Source organism: Perca fluviatilis, chromosome 24 (genome assembly GCF_010015445.1).
Source record: "Perca fluviatilis chromosome 24, GENO_Pfluv_1.0, whole genome shotgun sequence".
Classification (NCBI taxonomy): domain Eukaryota; kingdom Metazoa; phylum Chordata; class Actinopteri; order Perciformes; family Percidae; genus Perca; species Perca fluviatilis.
The window spans coordinates 15028634-15048001 of record NC_053135.1 but is presented as its reverse complement, the minus strand read 5'-3'; the positions used below and the strand labels follow the sequence as shown (position 1 = coordinate 15048001).

The window sequence follows — 19368 nt, the reverse complement described above, 5'->3', positions numbered from 1 at the left end:
ATGTCATGGGACCTTTAACTGCTTTAATGTTTTATGTACTGTCTGTCACAAACTACGAAAAAAGACAACCCAGTCAGTTTTTTGTGGGCTGCCTACAGAGACGCCATTATCTGTATCTGTGCAACTACCAAAATGATCTGTCTCTGTATATTTTCACATCCTCTCTGTATTTAACTAAACTAAGTTGTATGAACAGTCTGAACCACACCAGAGTCCACTTTAACGAAAATATTGTGTCCAAAAAGATTCTGTTTTGCATTGGAGATAGAAACTATTTACAGTAAAGATATATAGAAAATACCCTTCCCTGAAGGGAGTAATCTTAAATTATAATAATGCTGCGTTTATTTATATTTCAACTACTATACTTGGAGGATCCTATCTTAACTGTTTGGTAACCATGGTAATGGACCTAATTAAGGAGAAAAGCCTTTACAGACGAACAGCTGCTAAGTCAATCTTCCTATCCTAACTTAACATAAGAAAAGTGCATTACACAAGCATCTTAACTTTTCAAAATCTTGAATAAACTCTCCTAACTTTAAGATAACCGTTGAGCTATCCCAACTCTTTTGTTTCTGTTAAGTTTGTGGCTCTCACAACCAATTGCTAACAGTGCTCACAACTACAGTACAAGCTTGGGCGGCTTTGACTCAGGTGGTAGACCGCCTACCAATCGGACGGCTGGTGGTTCGATCCCTGGCCCTGCATTCCCATGTCGAAGTGTCCTTGGGCAAGACACTCAACCCTGAATTGTGTGAAGGTTTATCTGATGAGCAGGTGGCACCTTGTACGGCAGCCGTGGCCACGAGTGTATGAATGTGTGTGAATGGTTCCTGTACTATGTTAAAGAGTCGTTAAGACTAGACATATATGAATATATAATACAAAAATATATATAAATATAAAATACAGTCCATTTAATTGATGAGGACTGGTGGTTTAATTTGGCTGTCCTACACACAGAGTAACATTATGCCAGGCAAGTAATAAATCTATTTGGTCAGAATAGGTGATCTGTATTTAGGAGTGTACATTGCCTGATAAAGTTGAGTCACAATACTGACTGACTACAGTTTTCTCAACTCTATGGTACCACAAAACAGTGTTATTGATACTTATTATAACTGCTGTTAATAATTAAATTTTTATTTTACAGGTTTTATTTATTTTTCTCACCATGTTTGCATTAAATTGATATATGCTTACACAGGAATATTTTAGTTTGATGTTAGAGTGTTTCAAGATATTTTTTTTTCTCCTCATCCAGCCTTTGAGGTTTTTTTTTTTTTGTTGTCTAGTGGCATTCATAGTTAGAGAGGTTAGTCAGAGTCTCACGAGTCTTTTACCCATCTCCAGCTTTCACATTTGAGATGGGAGGTTTGGCTCAAAGTGTGTGCCCTTCGACCTCTGTCAGAGATCTCACTGATTTGGTGAGTCTTTTCTTCACGCAGCCTCCTGTTAGGCAGTGCATGGACACAGCTTCTTGTGCATAAGTGTTTAATGATATCTGAAATTGAACTCTTGCAAATGTTTGTTTTGCTTCACGTTAAAGGAACTATGTAGATATTTTGTAAAATATGGGTTGAAAAATATCAAAAAGGGAGAAGTGTAATGGAAAATCACTAACTTGTCTATTAACATATCGTACTATTGAGTTTTTAAATTTTTAGCTGTGTGGACTCTTTACCTCTGTTTTGATGTAAGGACCCTGATGGCCTAATTTTTCGCTCTTCTGTTTATCTAAAGTGCAGTGACTGGCTTTTCTCTACCTCCCATTTTGGTCACAGATTTGGAGGTCAGATGGACTAAAGGGTTGTTCATTTACCCCCCTCCCCACTGCTGTCAGCTTGTAGAGGGGTTAATAATCAAGTGATTCTCTAAGACTCTTTGCTCATTTTCTCAGACTCTCATGACGAACTAAAACCTTCTTTGCGCAAAGAATAAATTCCTTCAAATACTTGGTTGAATGAAGCTTTATTTCAGATCTCACCTAGGTATTAGAATTTCTACCACACCAGGAAACATGCTGGCCAATCAGAGCAGACTGGGCTTTTTCGGGAGGGGGGCTTAAAGAGACAGGCGTGCCAGCAGAGCGTCTCAGACAGAAGGTGAATACAGGTGCAGCAGCCATGGGCAGTATGAGAAGGATAGTGTGTTTTGAACAAAAGTATGAACCTGAAAATGCTATATAATATTTCCCCTTTAATAGGCAAATTTAATTGTGGGTAAGTCCAGTGCTGTTAACCATGATTAAAACAATCCTACTGACCTTAAACAATAACTTTATGAGTATGTTGAATGTTGTTTAACCTTATACCATTCTGATATGGTTTAGCCACCGAGCATAAGCATTAGTCACATGCCAACGTAGCACATTGTAGAAATGAAATATATTGAAATATATCAATAAATAAGGTCTCTACTGTGTTGCAGAGTGGCATGTAATCAATGACAAACATGTAAAATATATTTTCATCCCTTATCAAATAAATAAACTACAAATACTTAAAAGTAATTCTGATATCTCCCTGGACTCTATTTTTGACTTTGCCTCACTTCATGGCCATCCATTTTGTTTCAACAGTAAATCTCACCTTTCTTTGATTTAATCTCTCTAATAAATCAAGATATGTGTGTGTGTCTGTCTTTGAAATATCTCATGAACCGTTCATCCAATCTACTTCACACTTGGTTTTCTGGGTACCCGATGGACTTGGGGTTTGGAATTTGGAGCAGTTTAGACAGCACTGAATACTGGATATTAAACTGTGAATTAAAGTGAACGACCAATCAAAGGATAAGGAAAAAATGTTGAGAAAAAAAAAAGCATTGCCATAACGCATAAAGCTAAAGGTATCGGATTAATCTAATTGTAAATGACATAAAGTCCTGCGCTAAGGATCACGTAATTAGTAAAACTTTATTTCTGTTGCACCTTTCACAATGCTTAAAACATGCCTTTAATAAAACAAACATTCAAAAACAAAACAATCTAAAGCCATAAAAATAAACACTGTATAAAACACTATGATACTGTATATGATGACCATATTAAAGCAACGTGCTCTGCCAGACGGAGGCATCGAAAACAGAAACACTGTAAAAATGTTTCCTGTTTAGCATATTATTTATTTGAATAAATTCCATAACATGCCAATATAATTACAGAACATATTTGAGTTTTCTTTTTCCAAATATATCTTCATTCAAATTTACGATGATATCTTATTTTATTTTGTCTGGTTTTCACCGCAGATCGATCAAACAGGTGTTTGTGTAGGATATTAATTGTAAGAATGGCTTTGTGTGAAGAAAATCATTACTAAGACACATTGAAGAAAATAACCAAAGTAAACAGAACATATAACTAACATCCTGGAGAATCATCAATGTATAAACTTGTTTAAAGGTCCAATATGTAATATATTTACTGTATTTAATCAAAAGATGACCACAATATGTCATCAGATATTAAGGAAACATGGTAAGTTGAAATACTATCTTCTCTGACAACAATGCTAAAACCAGAATTTTTTACTTTGAAATATCCATTCCGGGAAAGAATGTCTGTTTTTATTTTGGCCTGTCTGCTGTTTTCAACTGCCCATTTGGACACCGGGGTTGCCAGACATTAAACAAAGAAACACGCAAAAACAACAGGCTGCAGCGATGGTAGCAGCTACCAAACAAATTGGATTAACAGAGATAGATTCATTCTACCCGACCTAAAAAAAAAAAAATGCATATATATGCATATTTCTAAACAGTTGCATGACCAAAGACGTGGTAAAACATCGGTAAATATTGGAGATGCATTTAAAAGACGGAGACAGCTTACAGCCCAAAAGGACGCAGAGTTGGCCAATTTCTTCCTAAACAGGTAAGCTTTGAGCTTCATTAATTTTCAGTCATTTCAACATTCATGTGCTTGCATTAGTGTTCATTTTGTCACCTATTTTTTATTTAGTCGTAGTCTTAGTCTTGTGCCAAATGTCCTTGTTAGTTTTAGTCATATTTAGTCTTTCACATATCTTTTTTTGTTAGTCAAGTTTTAGTCAAAAGAAAACTCAATATATCTTAGTCAAGTTTTAGTCAAAACATTTTAGTCTTTTTTTTTTTTTAAATAAATTATTTCTGATAATCATTTCAGTCAAATAGTTATGACACATTCAGATTTTTTGTACGTAAAATGCGACCAAATATCGAGCCTCATTTCACCAGTAAATTCCTGTTAAATGACAAAAACAACCACTGGATGGGAAAAGGGTATTTTACAATATCTTTGAATGCAGCACGAGGCTGGCTAGGCGAATTTCAAGTGAAAGCAACATCTGTTGTTTTTCAGACAACGGCAGCTACAGGAATCCTCTACAGTGAAATACAGACAAACTTCTACACTGTTTAGCTGTCAGCATTTTAACCGTGTTTACTCCAGCTGCTAGATAAAGATATTCAATTCAATTTTATTTATAGTATCAAATCATAACACAAATTATCTCCAGACACTTTACAGATAGAGTAGGTATAGACCACACTCTATAATTTACAAAGCCCCAACAATTACAGTAATTCCCTCAAGAGCAAGCAGTGCGACAGTGGCGAGGAAAAACTCCCTCTTGGGAAGAAACCTCGGACAACGGCCGGATGGGGATGTGATGAACAGTGGCAGTAATAGTCACATTAATAATGGAACAGTGACTTCAAATGGTAGTCGTAGTAGTTCATGTCATATCAGTGCGCTGCAGGGCGTTATAGGATGTAGCGTGGCCCAGCAGAGCATGGATGGACGGATGGATGGAGGTAGGCTAACGTTACCTGCTGCAAAGTGTAGTGTTAACTAGGGTGACATGCGGCGATGTTTAGGAGCATCAGAGAGAAGCGCAGCCAAAATCTGCATTGCTTAGTCCGGTAGATAACGGTCATTAAGATACCAGTGCGGTAACAGCTGAATATTCTATCTCATGATGAAAAAGTAGAGACGGTTGTAGACAAAAATTAAGTGAGATTTTAATCTTAGTTATTTTATGCAAAACATTTTAGTCTCGTCTTTTTTCGTCAACAATAATGCATGTTAATTTAGTCATAGTCAGCGTTTTTGGACATTGGTGCAGTCTCGTCATCGTCTCGTCTTTTCGTCATGGAAAAAGGTCGTTGAACATATTTAGTCTCGTCTCGTCTGACGAAATTCGATACTCGAGTTACGTTACTTGCAAAAAAAATGAGACAGTCGGTGAAGTGATCCTAACTGGTGCAAACGCCGCCATGCTAACACGCTAACATTACCGGAAGACCAGGCAAGCGGGCCACAGCCAACCACCATGACGGACATATGAGAGAAACCGCAAGTTTGACTTCCGAATAATGGAAACATGCAATTTTACTTTGGCAAAACAACCCTGTAGCCTGAAAAATTGGATTGGTAAGCTTATATTCTCTACAAGTCTCTCTACAATGTATGTTAGGGTGTAATGTGCAGTGAAGTGTAATGTGCAGTGTAAAGACAAGCTGTATAACAGGGTCTGTAAAATAGTAAGGTTAGTAAAATCTCCCCCGCCAAAATTCTTTCCCTGCTTCTGTTCAGCGGCCGTAGCCGACAAACAGCGACGACTGCGAGGTCGGGGTCTTTTTACCGGCTGTTGCAGTGACGTTAAGCGGAAAAAGGGTGGCTGTCAGTCGGGCACAAAGCTCTGCAAGGTCACGGCCATTGTTGTTACGTTTGGCCAATAAAATGTAACTTGCGGCCGGGGTACAGATTTCCGCAAGATCACCGGCTTTTATAACTGTCAACATAGCAGCATCTAGCAACTCCGCTGCCCTGTGGAGTAATGTCTGGCAATGCGAGACTAGCATCTAGCTAACATTGACATTGTGGGACATTGGGTTTAACGTCCGCAACCTGACAACCCCCGTGAACTTTGACGCTGGGGAGGAGGGAACGGGGTAGATGACTCTCCAGTATTTTGAATTTGGACTGCAGTAACCATATTAAATGCTAGCTGTCAGTATTACATATTGAAACTTAAAAGTTCATGTTGGTTGGTTGGTTCATGTTCACTGACTAAGTGGTGAGAAAGGCAAGGCAGAGACTGTTTCAGACACCTGAGGAACTTCCAGATATCCCCTCAAATACTGAGGAATTTCTAATCCTACATCATCAAGAGCTTCACCTCATCATGCTTGGTACAGAAACAGCACAGAACAGTACGGTAAGGCCCTGCAAAGCATGATTATAGGTAAACATACAATAGATTGTACCCTCCCCTGCCTAAAGGATATTTACTCCAAACGCTACAAGAACAAGGCTGAGTTATTAATCACCCAAACATTAACTTCATAATCCAATTGATTTTTAAACACTGTCAAAATCATTTCTAAAATAAGATTATTGGATTTTAGATTTGACTTTTTTTTAAAAGACCAACAGAGTATTAGATCTAATATCACTTTTAGAGACCTCATTAACTTTAAATTAAAAAGTTTTTACACCTGAGGAGCTCTGCTCTCCCTTCTTGACTGAAGCTCTACTCCACACGTCTAAATGGTTTCTATCATGTGTGGGTTCTCATGTGTTTATGTAAGTTTCCACTCTCTGTAAAAGCTTTCTTACAGACTAAGCAGTTAAATGGTTTTTCTCCTGTGTGGGTTCTCATGTGCTTATGTAAATTTCCACTCAGTATAAACGATTTCTTACAAACTGAGCAGCTAAAAGACTTCTCTCCTGTGTGGGTTCTTATGTGCGTCTGTAAACTTCCACTCACAGTGAAAGCTTTCTTACAGATGGAGCAGCTGAATGGTTTCTCTCCTGTGTGGATTCTCATGTGTTTATGTAAACTTCCATTCTCTGTAAAAGCTTTCTTACAGACTGAGCAGCTAAATGGTTTCTCTCCTGTGTGGGTTCTCATGTGTTTATGTAAATTCCCACTCACCGAAAAAGCTTTCTTACAGACAGAACAGCTGAATGGTCTCTCTCCTGTGTGGATTTTCATGTGTCTATGTAAACTTCCGCTCGCGGAAAAAGCTTTCTTACAGATTGAACAGCTAAATGGTTTCTCCCCTGTGTGGGTTCTCATGTGTTTCTGTAAGTTTTCACCTAGTGTAAAAGCTTTCTTACAGACTGAACAGTTAAATGGTTTCTCTCCAGTGTGGCGTCTCATGCATTTCTTCAGAATTGGCTTGCGGTTATGGGTTCTCATGTGTTTATACAAATTTCCACTCTCTGTAAAAGCTTTCTTACAGACGGAGCAGCTGAATGGTTTCTCTCCTGTGTGGATTCTCATGTGTTTCTTTAAACTTCCGCTCTCTGTAAAAGCTTTCTTACAGGTGGGGCAGCTAAATGGTTTCTCTCCTGTGTGGATTCTCATGTGTGCCTGTAAACGTTGTCTCAATGCAAAATATTTCATACAGATGGAGCAGCTAAATGGTTTCTCTCCTGTATGAGATATCATGTGTCTCTTCAAGTGTTTATAGGTGCCAAATCTTTTTCCACACCCAGAGCAGCTAAATGGTTTATCGCCAGTACTACATATTTGATCACTATTCAGAGAGTTTAAATCTGACTGAATTTTTTTGGTCTCCTTCCAATCACCACTCCTATCAGTCTCAGGTTCAGAAGAGTCTACAGTCTTGTCAGTGTCTGGCTGTAAATGTCTGTCTGGATCAGAGCGTCTGACTGGTGCTGGTCCTCCACAGTCCTCTCCATCAGCTTCTGTTTTCATCTGTTCCGGTTGTCTTTCATGAAGTTGTGAGGAATTAGGTTTTTCTTCATCATATTCATTCTTTACAGGGACAAGAGTAAATGGAAACTTGGTGATATCAGCATCCTCCAGCCCCTCCCTCTCCTGACTGGTCCAGACTTCCCCCTGTTCCTCTTTAATGTGTGGGGGCTTTGTGTCCTCCTGGTCCAAACATGAGCTCCACTCCTGCTCTTCACCAACAATCACTTTCTGGACATCTGAAGGTAAAGCTGAAAGACAGAACACATTCACTAATGTGAATCTTAACAATACTTTGCTAGGTAACTAAATTCACTCTGATAAGGACACATATCATAATGACATCAATTATCTTGAACTTTCCAATTCAAATTCTAAAGAAAGTTACCGAGCTGGAAGGTAGGATAACCTTGGTGCACCAGATCAGGATTGATGAGGCCCTGCTCGATTCCATGGTAGCTACGGCAAACGCTATGGTTTATGCTATGTTCAGACTAAAAAAAAGTGATCCAGTGCTTTGTTGTGGGTTGTGCGGTGGTGGGAGTGTCATTTAACAAACAGCCTATTTTTTGTGACGTCACGTATTTAACATTTAACATAGCAGAAGGCAGCTTTATTTCAAAGGAGCAAGAGAAAGAAAAGAGACAAGCGAGACATAGCGAGTGCTTTGTTGTTGCAGGAAACATTTAGCTATTACACAAACTCCCGGACAGTTCAGTGCTTGTGTTTAATTTTTTACCCTCAGCGTTTTAAAACTTTCTTGTGGCAGCGATAAAGGCAGTGATGTTCCCCGTTTACTGTACGGGATTCAAACCCCACCTCAAACCATGGCTCAAAACACACCGGGAAGTAGGGCTGGGCAATACATCGATATTACAGTGCCTTGCGAAAGTATTCGGCCCCCTTGAACTTTTCGACCTTTTGCCACATTTCAGGCCTCAAACATAAAGATATAAAACTGTAATTTTTTGTGAAGAATCAACAACAAGTGGGTCCCAATTATGAAGTGGAACGAAATTCATTGGCTATTTCAAACTTTTTTAACAAATAAAAACTGAAAAAGTGGGGCGCAAAATTATTCAGCCCCTTTACTTTCAGTGCAGCAAACTCTCTCCAGAAGTTCAGTGAGGATCTCTGAATGATCCAATGTTGACCTAAATGACTAATGATGATAAATAGAATCCAGCTGTGTGTAATCAAGTCTTCGTATAAATGCACCTGCTCTGTGATAGTCTCAGAGGTCCGTTTAAAGTGCAGAGAGCATCATGAAGAACAAGGAACACACCAGGCAGGTCCGAGATACTGTTGTGGAGAAGTTTAAAGCCGGATTTGGATACAAAAAGATTTCCCAAGCTTTAAACATCCCAAGGAGCACTGTGCAAGCGATAATATTGAAATGGAAGGAGTATCAGACCACTACAAATCTACGAAGACCCGGCCGTCCCTCTAAACTTTCAGCTCATACAATGAGAAGACTGATCAGAGATGCAGCCAAGAGGCCCATGATCACTCTGGATGAACTGCAGAGATCTACAGCTGAGGTGGGGGAGACTCTGTCCATAGGACAACAATCAGTCGTATACTGCACAAATCTGGCCTTCATGGAAGAGTGGCAAGAAGAAAGCCATTTCTTAAAGATATCCATAAAAAGTGTCGTTTAAAGTTTGCCAAAAGCCACCTGGGAGACACACCAAACATGTGGAAGAAGGTGCTGTGGTCAGATGAAACCAAAATCAAACTTTTTGGCAACAATGCAAAACGTTATGTTTGGCGTAAAAGCAACACAGCTCATCACCCTGAACACACCATCCCCAATTGTCAAACATGGTGGTGGCAGCATCATGGTTTGGGCCTGCTTTTCTTCAGCAGGGACAGGGAAGATGGTTAAAATTGATGGGAAGATGGATGGAGCCAAATACAGGACCATTCTGGAAGAAAACCTGATTGAGTCTGCAAAACACCGAGACTGGGACGGAGATTTGTCTTCCAGCAAGACAATGATCCAAAACATAAAGCAAAATCTACAATGGAATGGTTCACAAATAAACATATCCAGGTGTTAGAATGGCCAAGTCAAAGTCCAGACCTGAATCCAATCGAGAATCTGTGGAAAGAACTGAAAACTGCTGTTCACAAACACTCTCCATCCAGCCTCACTGAGCTCGAGCTGTTTTGCAAGGAGGAATGGGCAAAAATGTCAGTCTCTCGATGTGCAAAACTGATAGAGACATACCCCAAGCGACTTACAGCTGTAATCGCAGCAAAAGGTGGCGCTACAAAGTATTAACTTAAGGGGGCTGAATAATTTTGCACGCCCAATATTTCAGTTTTTTATTTGTTTAAAAGGTTTGAAATATCCAATAAATTTTGTTCCACTTCATGATTGTGTCCCACTTGTTGTTGATTCTTCACAAAAAATTACAGTTTTATATCTTTATGTTTGAGGCCTGAAATGTGGCAAAAGGTCGAAAAGTTCAAGGGGGCCGAATACTTTCGCAAGGCACTGTATATTGCTATCGTGATATGAGACTAAATATCGTCTTAGATTTTGGATGTGGAAATATCATGAAATTACATAAGTGTTGTCTTTTACTGGTTTTAAAGGCTGCATTTCAGTAAAGTGATGTACTTTTCTGAACTTACCAGACTGTTCTATTATTTGTCTTTTACCCACTTAGACATTATGTCCACATTACTGACGATTATTCATCTAAAATGTAAGTGTGAAGATATTTTGTTAAAGCACCAACCCTAGAATATCGCCGCAATATCTATATCGAGGTATTTGGTCAAGAATATTGTGATATCTGATTTTCTCCCCATCGCTCAGCCCTACCGGGAAGTCTGATCTCCGGTTACATGATTGGCCACCACAGCGTGAGGTGGGGTTGGGCCAGCTGCATGTTTTTTGGAGTGTCCCCCCTGTGGCAAACTGGGGTACTACCCCCATTCAAAATGAATGGAAAAACGTAGCTTTAAAAATTTGTGAGTTGAACTATTTTATTTTTAACTGGGTTACCTTGGTAAACTGTGTATCTAAACACAATCTTGACTGGGAAAAAGAAACAACTCAGTTAACCCTGTGCAAATCAAGCCATTTTTTTGCGTTTTTTGCTCCTGTGACATTTTTACTCACTGTGAGCTCATTTTTCCACTCTCTGTAAGTCTTGCGTCTAAAATTAACAAGCAGAACCATGGCCAGAAGGAGGAATAGCTCCTAAATATTTTTTGAGCAGTATAACACAGTTATAATGGCATAAAATATAAAGAAAACGTAACATTTAAAACTTAAGTTAAATTTATTTGATAATTTATTTTTAAAAAAATTGCCTAAGGGTACACATGTATATACAATACATTTGTTTTTTGGCTGAACATCATTCACACAGAAAAGTATTTACATTTAAAAACTTAACACTAGTGGTAGAATGTTACTAAGTACATTTACTCAAGTGTTGTACTTAAGTATAAATGTTGAAGGTACTTGTCCTTTACTTGAGTCTTTTCTTGACACTTTCTACTTGGGCGTGCTGTTTGTGCCAGAGTGACCAACACAGCCACGTTGGCTGACTTGCGACAAATGCTGGTTGAAGAATGTTTGTGAAATTAATCGATTGTTAAATTGCGCAGTCCACATACTCAGCACTGCTGCTCATCCCACAAATGCATGTTCCTTACAAATGGGGCACAATTTGAAAGGGAATCAAACAGGCTTTCCAACGGTATAAGATTTATTGCCAAAAAGCAACATGACATCATGACTTCACGTCAACATACATGCCACTTTCCTAAAGCCAAATGGCTTGTTATCTGTACGCATTTTGAGCTATCTGTGTGTATATCTACGCTATATACAGCAGACAGCAGTCTGCTGTATCACAGCGTGAACATACACGCCACTTTCTAAAGCCACGTGGCGTGTTATTGCGAGACTACGTTTTATCGTGAGGCTACGGTTGGTTTTAACGTCACACGCGGGGGAAAAGAAAAAAACGGTTTGGATTAGGAAAAGAAGAACTGGGTTGGATTTAGGAAAAGGAGAACTGGGTTGGGTTTAGGAAAAGAAGAACTGGGTTGGGTTTAGGAAAAGAAAAACGTGATAAGGAAACACGTGGGACGCAATCCCCGGTCTCCTGGGTGAAAGTCCTGTGTTTTACCTAGAGATGGTCCGATACCATTTTTTGCTTCGCGATACCGATACCTGAACTTGTGTATCGGCCGATAGCGAGTACCGATCCGATACCAGTGTGTCATATATTTTATTATGTTTTAACAACTGTATACTACTATCCCTGTTTGGACGTGATATGATTTCTATCTTTGTTGTTGGTCTGGCTCAGGTTAAACTCTTTAAAACATGAACAAACAAACAATGAATGCCACAGAACTTTCTTTTATTATCCAGTTTGACAGTCAGTTATAATGGAAAAAGAACAAAAATAAACTACTTTAACGTAGATTTTCTTTAGGGCTTTATTACGTGGTATTGGATCGGTGCATAAACTCCAGTACTTCCCGATACCAGCGTTTTAGGCAGTATCGAACATCTCTAGTTTTACCCATCCACCACCCCGACCAACCTCCCTACGTGGAGTTTCGCCCTTTCCTACTACTCGCTACGGCATCAATTCACACGCAAACGCAAGGCAATGTAAGTCAATGGAGGCCAAACGGCGTTGATAAACACACTGAAAAGCGACTGTGCATCTTCATACCACGCCAATAACAGCATACGAATTGGCGTGTCACACATACGCCACTTCATGAGATCAGTCTGCAAAAAGCATTGTTACCACAGAGAAATAATCTACCAAACACAAATTTCCTTACTTTTTGTGCTAAGTTTAGTTCAAAACAATGCTGCCCAGTTATTAACAAGTAGGGCTGGGACAATATGCTTCTGTCGTGATTCGATTATTTTACGATACACGGGTGCTGATTTGATTTGTATTGCATGCATTTTCTTTTTTTGCTTACTGTCATGACGTAATCGCCGTCAACTATCGCTGTCAACTATCGCCGTCAACTATCGCCGTCAACTATCGCCGTCAACTATCCGTCAACTATAGTTTTGATTTTTTTTGTAAATAAGTACTGTACTTAACTACACATTTTAGCTACTTGTACTTTGATTATTTCCTTCTCATGCTACTTTCTACTCCACTGCATTAATCTGACAGCTTTAGTTACTAGGTTCTTTACAAATTTTTTTTACACAAAAAGCATGTAGTTTATAAAATACTATGTTTTATTATAAATTAAACTACCCAACAATATACAGGCCTACAAGTTCAGCTGAAATGATTAGCCGATTTAACACTTAGTTTATTGACAGAACTGTTTTGATCGTTTTTCTGCATTGAGTACTTTCACTTTTAATACATTTTCTTACCTTTTTTTACCTTTAAAAGTAAATTTTCCTGATGATACTTACATACTTTTACTTAACTAACATTTTACAATGCAGGACTGTTAGACTACTTGTAACAAAGTATGGAGCACGCGCAAGATGGCGCCACAGTAACATCTCTCTGTGTTTGCTGTGCAAAACATAGCAACAGACATGACAAAATGCAATAGGTGAAGTTTAACTGATCTACAACGGAGGTAACCTAACTTTGTTCATCAAAACAACACGAAAACTGAACTTTTAACGTTACTTCTATTCTTCGACTTTGAAATCAACCTAACGTTACCGACATGGATGTTAGCACATTGCATTATAAATGGAAATGGAAGTGGACGAGAATATTTGCCATGCAATGCATAACTACGCCAAGAAAAGCTTTGAAACGCAACCTGAAGAAAAAGGAATGACTCATTTACCGGCAACACCTGTTCGGAGCCCTGTTACTATGAAGTCCAAACCAAACAGCGACTGCGTGAGTTACTAACACAGCCATGCTGGCAATGATGGAAAATATGAAGTGTCCGATACTGCTGACCAGCTTGCCGCCTCGGTGGACATGGCGCACAGACTTGGCCCTCATTCAGGAAACGCATAATTGTGCAATTTACATCCCGCACTCAGAGGGACATGGTCTGGAGAGAAGCTAGAATGTCTGATTTGCTGAAGATAAGGCTCTTTGAAGATCTCCCACAAGACGCAAAAGACGCCAGGAACAAGCTGTGGCCTTTGGTTGAAAAAGCTAGGAAGGAGGGCAGGATCCTGGAGGCTCTTTTGCCATCATTGATGATTCCAGGAATGACATTTAGTCAAGTCAGCTTAATATCAAGAAGCACAGTTTAGGTAATAGTTAAACTCTTGGCTTTTTTTTTTTTTTCCTCTTACTCTTAAGAATACTGTAATACCACTCCGTAAATTGGATACTTTATGCTGCTTCCACTGTTGTTTTAGCTACTTGTTTTCTTAGTTGAAGCCATTCAGTGGGTTTTCGCCCGGGGCTTTAAAAAGGAGACCCCACACCGGAAGTAAAGAGGAACATTAGTTGACGAGCGGCTAACAGCAAAAGCATGCGGAACTGATGATCTATAGCACCCGAATGGCAGCCGGTAAGAAACCTAGCTCTGAATGAACTGAGACTGCTAAAGACCGCTTCTGCTGTTGTAAACATTGGCTTAGCTGTAGCCACACGGTCGGTGATACAGAGACTCCAACGTCACTTAACCCTTTGTCTGGGAGACTTGTCTGCTTACCGTATTGATTGAAAATGTGTTTCAACTATTGTTGGTGTTTGTTAACTAAGCATTGGGTGGAAGTAGTGTTTGGTAACTGTTAAAAGTGCAATCTTCCTCCGGTTTTGTAGCAAACATGGTGAGATAAAGGGCTAATATGAGCTAATTTATAGCCTAATGCTTTTGATGTTATGTAATGGTGTTGGTTTAAATAATTGCATTTTAAATATGGTAAAATAAGTACGATAAAATGTTTAAATACTACTTTTAGATTAGGGCTGTCCCAAACGATTCTTTTTTAAATGATTAATGTAGCGATTATTTTTTCGATTAGTCGACTAATATAACGATACATTTTTCGATTAATCTAACGATACATTTTTCAATTAGCGATTATTTTCCAATTGCTCAATTATTAACAATTTACACAAAACAAATTTCAATAAGGTTCAAATCTCTATTTATTAAAAGGTTATCAATCCAACCACAAAATAAAGTCACTTTCAGGAGGAATAAAAAAATAAAAACTTAAAGTAAACCGAGCAAGTGCAAAAAGAGTAGCCTGGATTTGCTTTTTTTAACAGTAAAATAATGAATAAGCTCTTGTTTAACAACCAAGCTCTTCTCCCTTTAATTTAACTTGAAATGATTTGTATCTAAAGGCTGGTTAAGCACTGTAGAGAGGAGTTGGACAGTTTTTATTTTGTCTTGTTCCAGTGATTGGCACATCTGGTTGATGTATTTCCACTCACATACCCAACAACTGCTGAACAACGCCGACACACAGTCCTCGTCTTATCCACCACTCTCTCGCCTGTAGCCTACTACTGGAACTGACCCGAAGACCGAAGTTTTCGAGGCGGGGACGGTATTAGACAAGAGGACATGACACGGGAGGCTCCAGGCTGCAGGCGTACAGTCTCGAAGTTTTGCCAAACTTGCGATCTTAAAGAGGCCAGCGGGGAACTCTTGTGGGTCCCAACCACTCGCCATACTCGTCCTTTAGTGCTGCTATCTCTGACTCACTCACTGGACCGACCGTCGACCTGACAAAAACACTGCATGTCGGCAGACAAGCTGGGCTAGCTTCAGAGCTAAGGCGGGGCTACAGTTTAGGTGTCCCTAGAACCCGCGTATCCAGCAGTAGTTCCGCATTACATTAGTTCCACATTACATTCATTAATTTGCATGCAAGTTTTATTTATTTATTTTATTTAGTGACACGTCGACGCAAATTATTTGTGTTGATGCATTTACGCAGTCGATGACCTCGACGAATCGTCCCAGCCCTATTTTAGATATGGGTAAAAAGTACTGTAAAAATGTTTAAAAAATTGGGTTTAAAAATGTTTGAAAAATATGATAAAAATGTGTTAAAAAGCAGTTAAGTTGACATGATATAAAGCTAAAAACTGTTACAGCGCTAGGCATTTTCTGGTTTTTAGTGAAATGTGGAAATTATTGAATGGTTACTATGAGTTAAAATGTTACAGAAACATGAATTTTATTGTTATTTATATCTGGTACCAGAAATGTGTATATTTTCTTTCTTTGTGTTTAAAGGTTTTTCACCTGCTACTGCAACTGCTATAAAAGACTAAACTGTTAAGCATCTTAAAGGAACACGCCGACTTATTGTGAATTTAGCTTATTCACCGTAACCCCCAGAGTAAGACAAGTCGATACATACCCTTCTCATCTCCGTGCGTGCTGTAACACTGTCTGACGGCTCCAGCATTAGCTTAGCCTAGCACAGATCCGGCAGGTAACTGCTTCCAACTAGCCTACTGCTCCGAATTGTGACAAAAGTGACAAAATAACGCCAACATGTTCCTATTTACATGTTGTGATTTGTAGAGTCACAGCGTGTACAAAAAACAACGTAATATGAGACACAGCCATCTTCTATCTGTAAACAAACCGGGAACTATATTCTCAGACAGGCTTGCTGCGACCATATCACTCCGCCCAAGTACTATATTCTTCCGCCTGAGAATATAGTTCCCGGTTTGTTTACGGTTAGAAGACTACAGGGTCTCGTCCTGAGCGATAGACTAGCAGAGGAAGTGTAATGTTTACTAGCGATCACGTGCAGTCAGTGAATGGTTAATATGCTTTTACGTCCGTTTTGGTGAGCGCAGAGGGAAAATATGCCATTTTAAAAGTAGCCTGACGTATTAAGGTGTATACCGCCAGTGTGATATTTTTACGTCCGTTTCAGAGCGTGAACAAAAAGCCGTCTATCAGCAGGGATTGTAGAGTGCATGTCGGGGGAATAGCGCGGACACGCGCTTCACACCGCGAGCGGGCACGTGCGCCACTCGAAATTCCGAAAGTCGCGTTCTAATCCGGTCCGAATACTACCATTTGCGTAGGAACCGGTACCATAGTGGAACCGGTTTTCGGTACCCAACCCTAACCCCTACTAATCATTAGTGCTTGAATCAGTCAATCAGTAAATAATCATTAGATAACCATTCGTTATTCATTCATTTAAGGGACAATTCCTTCGCAACCTATCCCAAGATGGCGGCCGCATGTAAACATTAACGCTACGGTCTTTATAGTCTATCTTTGTAATAACCTGTCTGTACACTTACAAACTTCTCAATGCTTCGGTTTGCATGTAGGGACCCTCATTATACTACCGTTTAAGTGTGGCGCTATTCTGATCCTTGTTAGTGGTATCAAATAGGGATTTACCCTGTCCAACCTATAAAATGTTTTGAAACTCCATTGTGCATAATAATTTGAAACAGTGAATTTTGAGTTTTTTTTTTTTTTTCCATTGGGTGGTTATATATATATATATATATATACACACACACACACAGGCATGAAGTTAACTTTTTTGACCATAAAAAGCAAAACAGGACTTGCTGTGTCTCTATGATCCTATCCTGTCCTATTCATGGTAGCCTACTCGTGGACATTGCGCCGTCATCACGTGCTGTAGTGGGGGGGGGCCCGCCTTGATAATCCTGCATAGGGGTCCGGTGTTGGCTCGTTATGCCACCGCATATAAGAGATGAGATGACTGACAAAATCAGGAGTAGCCTACACGCACCACAACAACAACAAAAACACTGGTGAATGTGGACCATAACACGAGTTGTTGCAAAAAACTTGCAACTTTTTTTGTATAGTTCTTAAAAATGAAAAAATAAATAAAAAGGAAACTTGTTTTGGAGAGAATAATAATTAGTACTATTAATGAATTACTGGGCTGAGATTTCCTAGGAACCTTACCAAAAAGGCTCAGGATGATGATGTTGGTATAATATGAAAACGGCTGGTGGATTTAAGACACAAAATAATAACTTATTGAATGAATCAAATATGAACATATCTGTCAGTGGCTTGTTGATCTTTGCATTGTTAGTTAATTTCCTATCCTGGGCTGGGAATCACATTCCTACGGTTTAATAAAGTACTTATTGGACTTTAACTTATCATTGCACTTACAATAAAGTAGCTGTCCTCAATTTAGGTCATCCTGTAGGTCTCATCTGCGTTTTTTCCTGCGTGTGTGTGTGTGTGTGTGTGTGTGAGTCGCGGGGGAAACGGAGCAACAGGCCCGCCCGTTGCAGACAGCTGACAAGATGAAACAGCAGCAACTTTCAGAGACTTAAGAGTGAAAAATCGTTACAGCGTACATTGATGTTACAATGTATACATGTTGGCAGGATGGTCTGAAAAGTGTTGCACTGTCTTTTGCTGTATGTTTTTTTGGTAAATGTGAGATGTTCGAGTCACATACACGTCTCATCTTCATAACATAAACAAGGAAATGAATTTGACCCGTTCTCCCTCCCGCTTGGTCAGTGGCTGCGCGATAGGGAGCCCTGGCTGTCAATCAATGTCTTCCAGTGATGCGGGCCCCTGATTGGACCAGGCCCCATCAACGACTTCATATCATGCATTCTGACACACTTTTATGCACCAATTTACGGTGAAGAAGAAAAACACAGATGACATTTCAAAATATATTAAAATTATAATGGAAAGTATGTTGTTGCGTGTCATTGGGCATTTTTAAGTGGGTATATGGAAATCCTGAAGCTTTCTTAGTGGGTATGCTGCGTATACCTGCGTATCACGTAGACTAGACCACTGCTTAAAAATTGACTTTGATACTGATTGCTCCTTCATGCCTGAAACTGCTCTGCATCTATTTAGGAATTGTGCTCATACTGTGAGGTTTTGGTCTGATGCCCTTTGTTTCATTCAAGCACATATCATTGTTGATTTCTCCTTCACCCCCTCAAAAATATGCTTCTTGGTTTCTATGATTTCAGAAAGGAGGAGTATGTTACTACAGCTTTCACAACTGTTGATGCACGGAGCAGCCATGTTGGATTTTTAGCTCGGGGGTGTCCGAGTTCCGAGCTCGGAAATCCGAAGTCAGGGGGGCGTGTTTCCGACTTTGACATCGGCAAATCCGACTTCCGACTACAAATGGAACGCACTAACAACGTGTGAGAACGCAGAACATCTTGCGAGGTAATGTAAAAGTAGTCCCTTCAAAAAGAAATCTCGCCGTTACCCTTCCGGGGGCTCCGTAAGCTACGACTACATGCTGTGTATGGATGGTTCAGCTAACGTTAGCTTGGCATCATTAGGAAAGCGGTATAAAAACCTAAACAAACCTTCTCCTCGCAGTTCCGTTTCAGTTTTTAAAACCCCCACCAGCTGTTTCCGGCGCCGGTCCATCTCTGATTAACTAAACTAAACTAAAGCATTGGATATTCTGCCTTTATTTCTGTGTACGGCTTCTCTGCGCTGACTGCTCTGGGTCGGTAACATATGAACTTCTTCCTGTTTTTTTCTTCTTCTTCTCTGAATCATGGCAGTTCACAAACCAACGTATTAAGGTGTATACCGCCACCTCCTGTAGCGGAGTGTGTAACTCCAGGCTTCCCAATGTTACATTTTTAGGTTTATATATATATATATGCTTATTATACCAAAATAAAGTCTTGTATCATTCATTGAGTTTTATCATTGAATTAGGACA

At 39.5% G+C, this 19368-nt stretch overlaps 1 protein-coding gene across 1 annotated transcript; it reads right to left on the bottom strand.

The window, feature by feature from the left end:
• Nucleotides 1–5557: 5557 nt before the first annotated feature.
• On the bottom strand, nt 5558–19164 carry LOC120554227 (zinc finger protein 501-like). Its single transcript, XM_039792984.1, has 2 exons — nt 19001–19164; nt 5558–7966 (listed from the first exon to the last, which is right to left on the bottom strand). The coding sequence occupies exons 1-2, from the start codon at nt 19062–19064 to the stop codon at nt 6552–6554; spliced, it is 1479 nt and encodes a 492-aa protein (XP_039648918.1). The 5' UTR covers nt 19065–19164; the 3' UTR covers nt 5558–6551.
• Nucleotides 19165–19368: the final 204 nt, after the last annotated feature.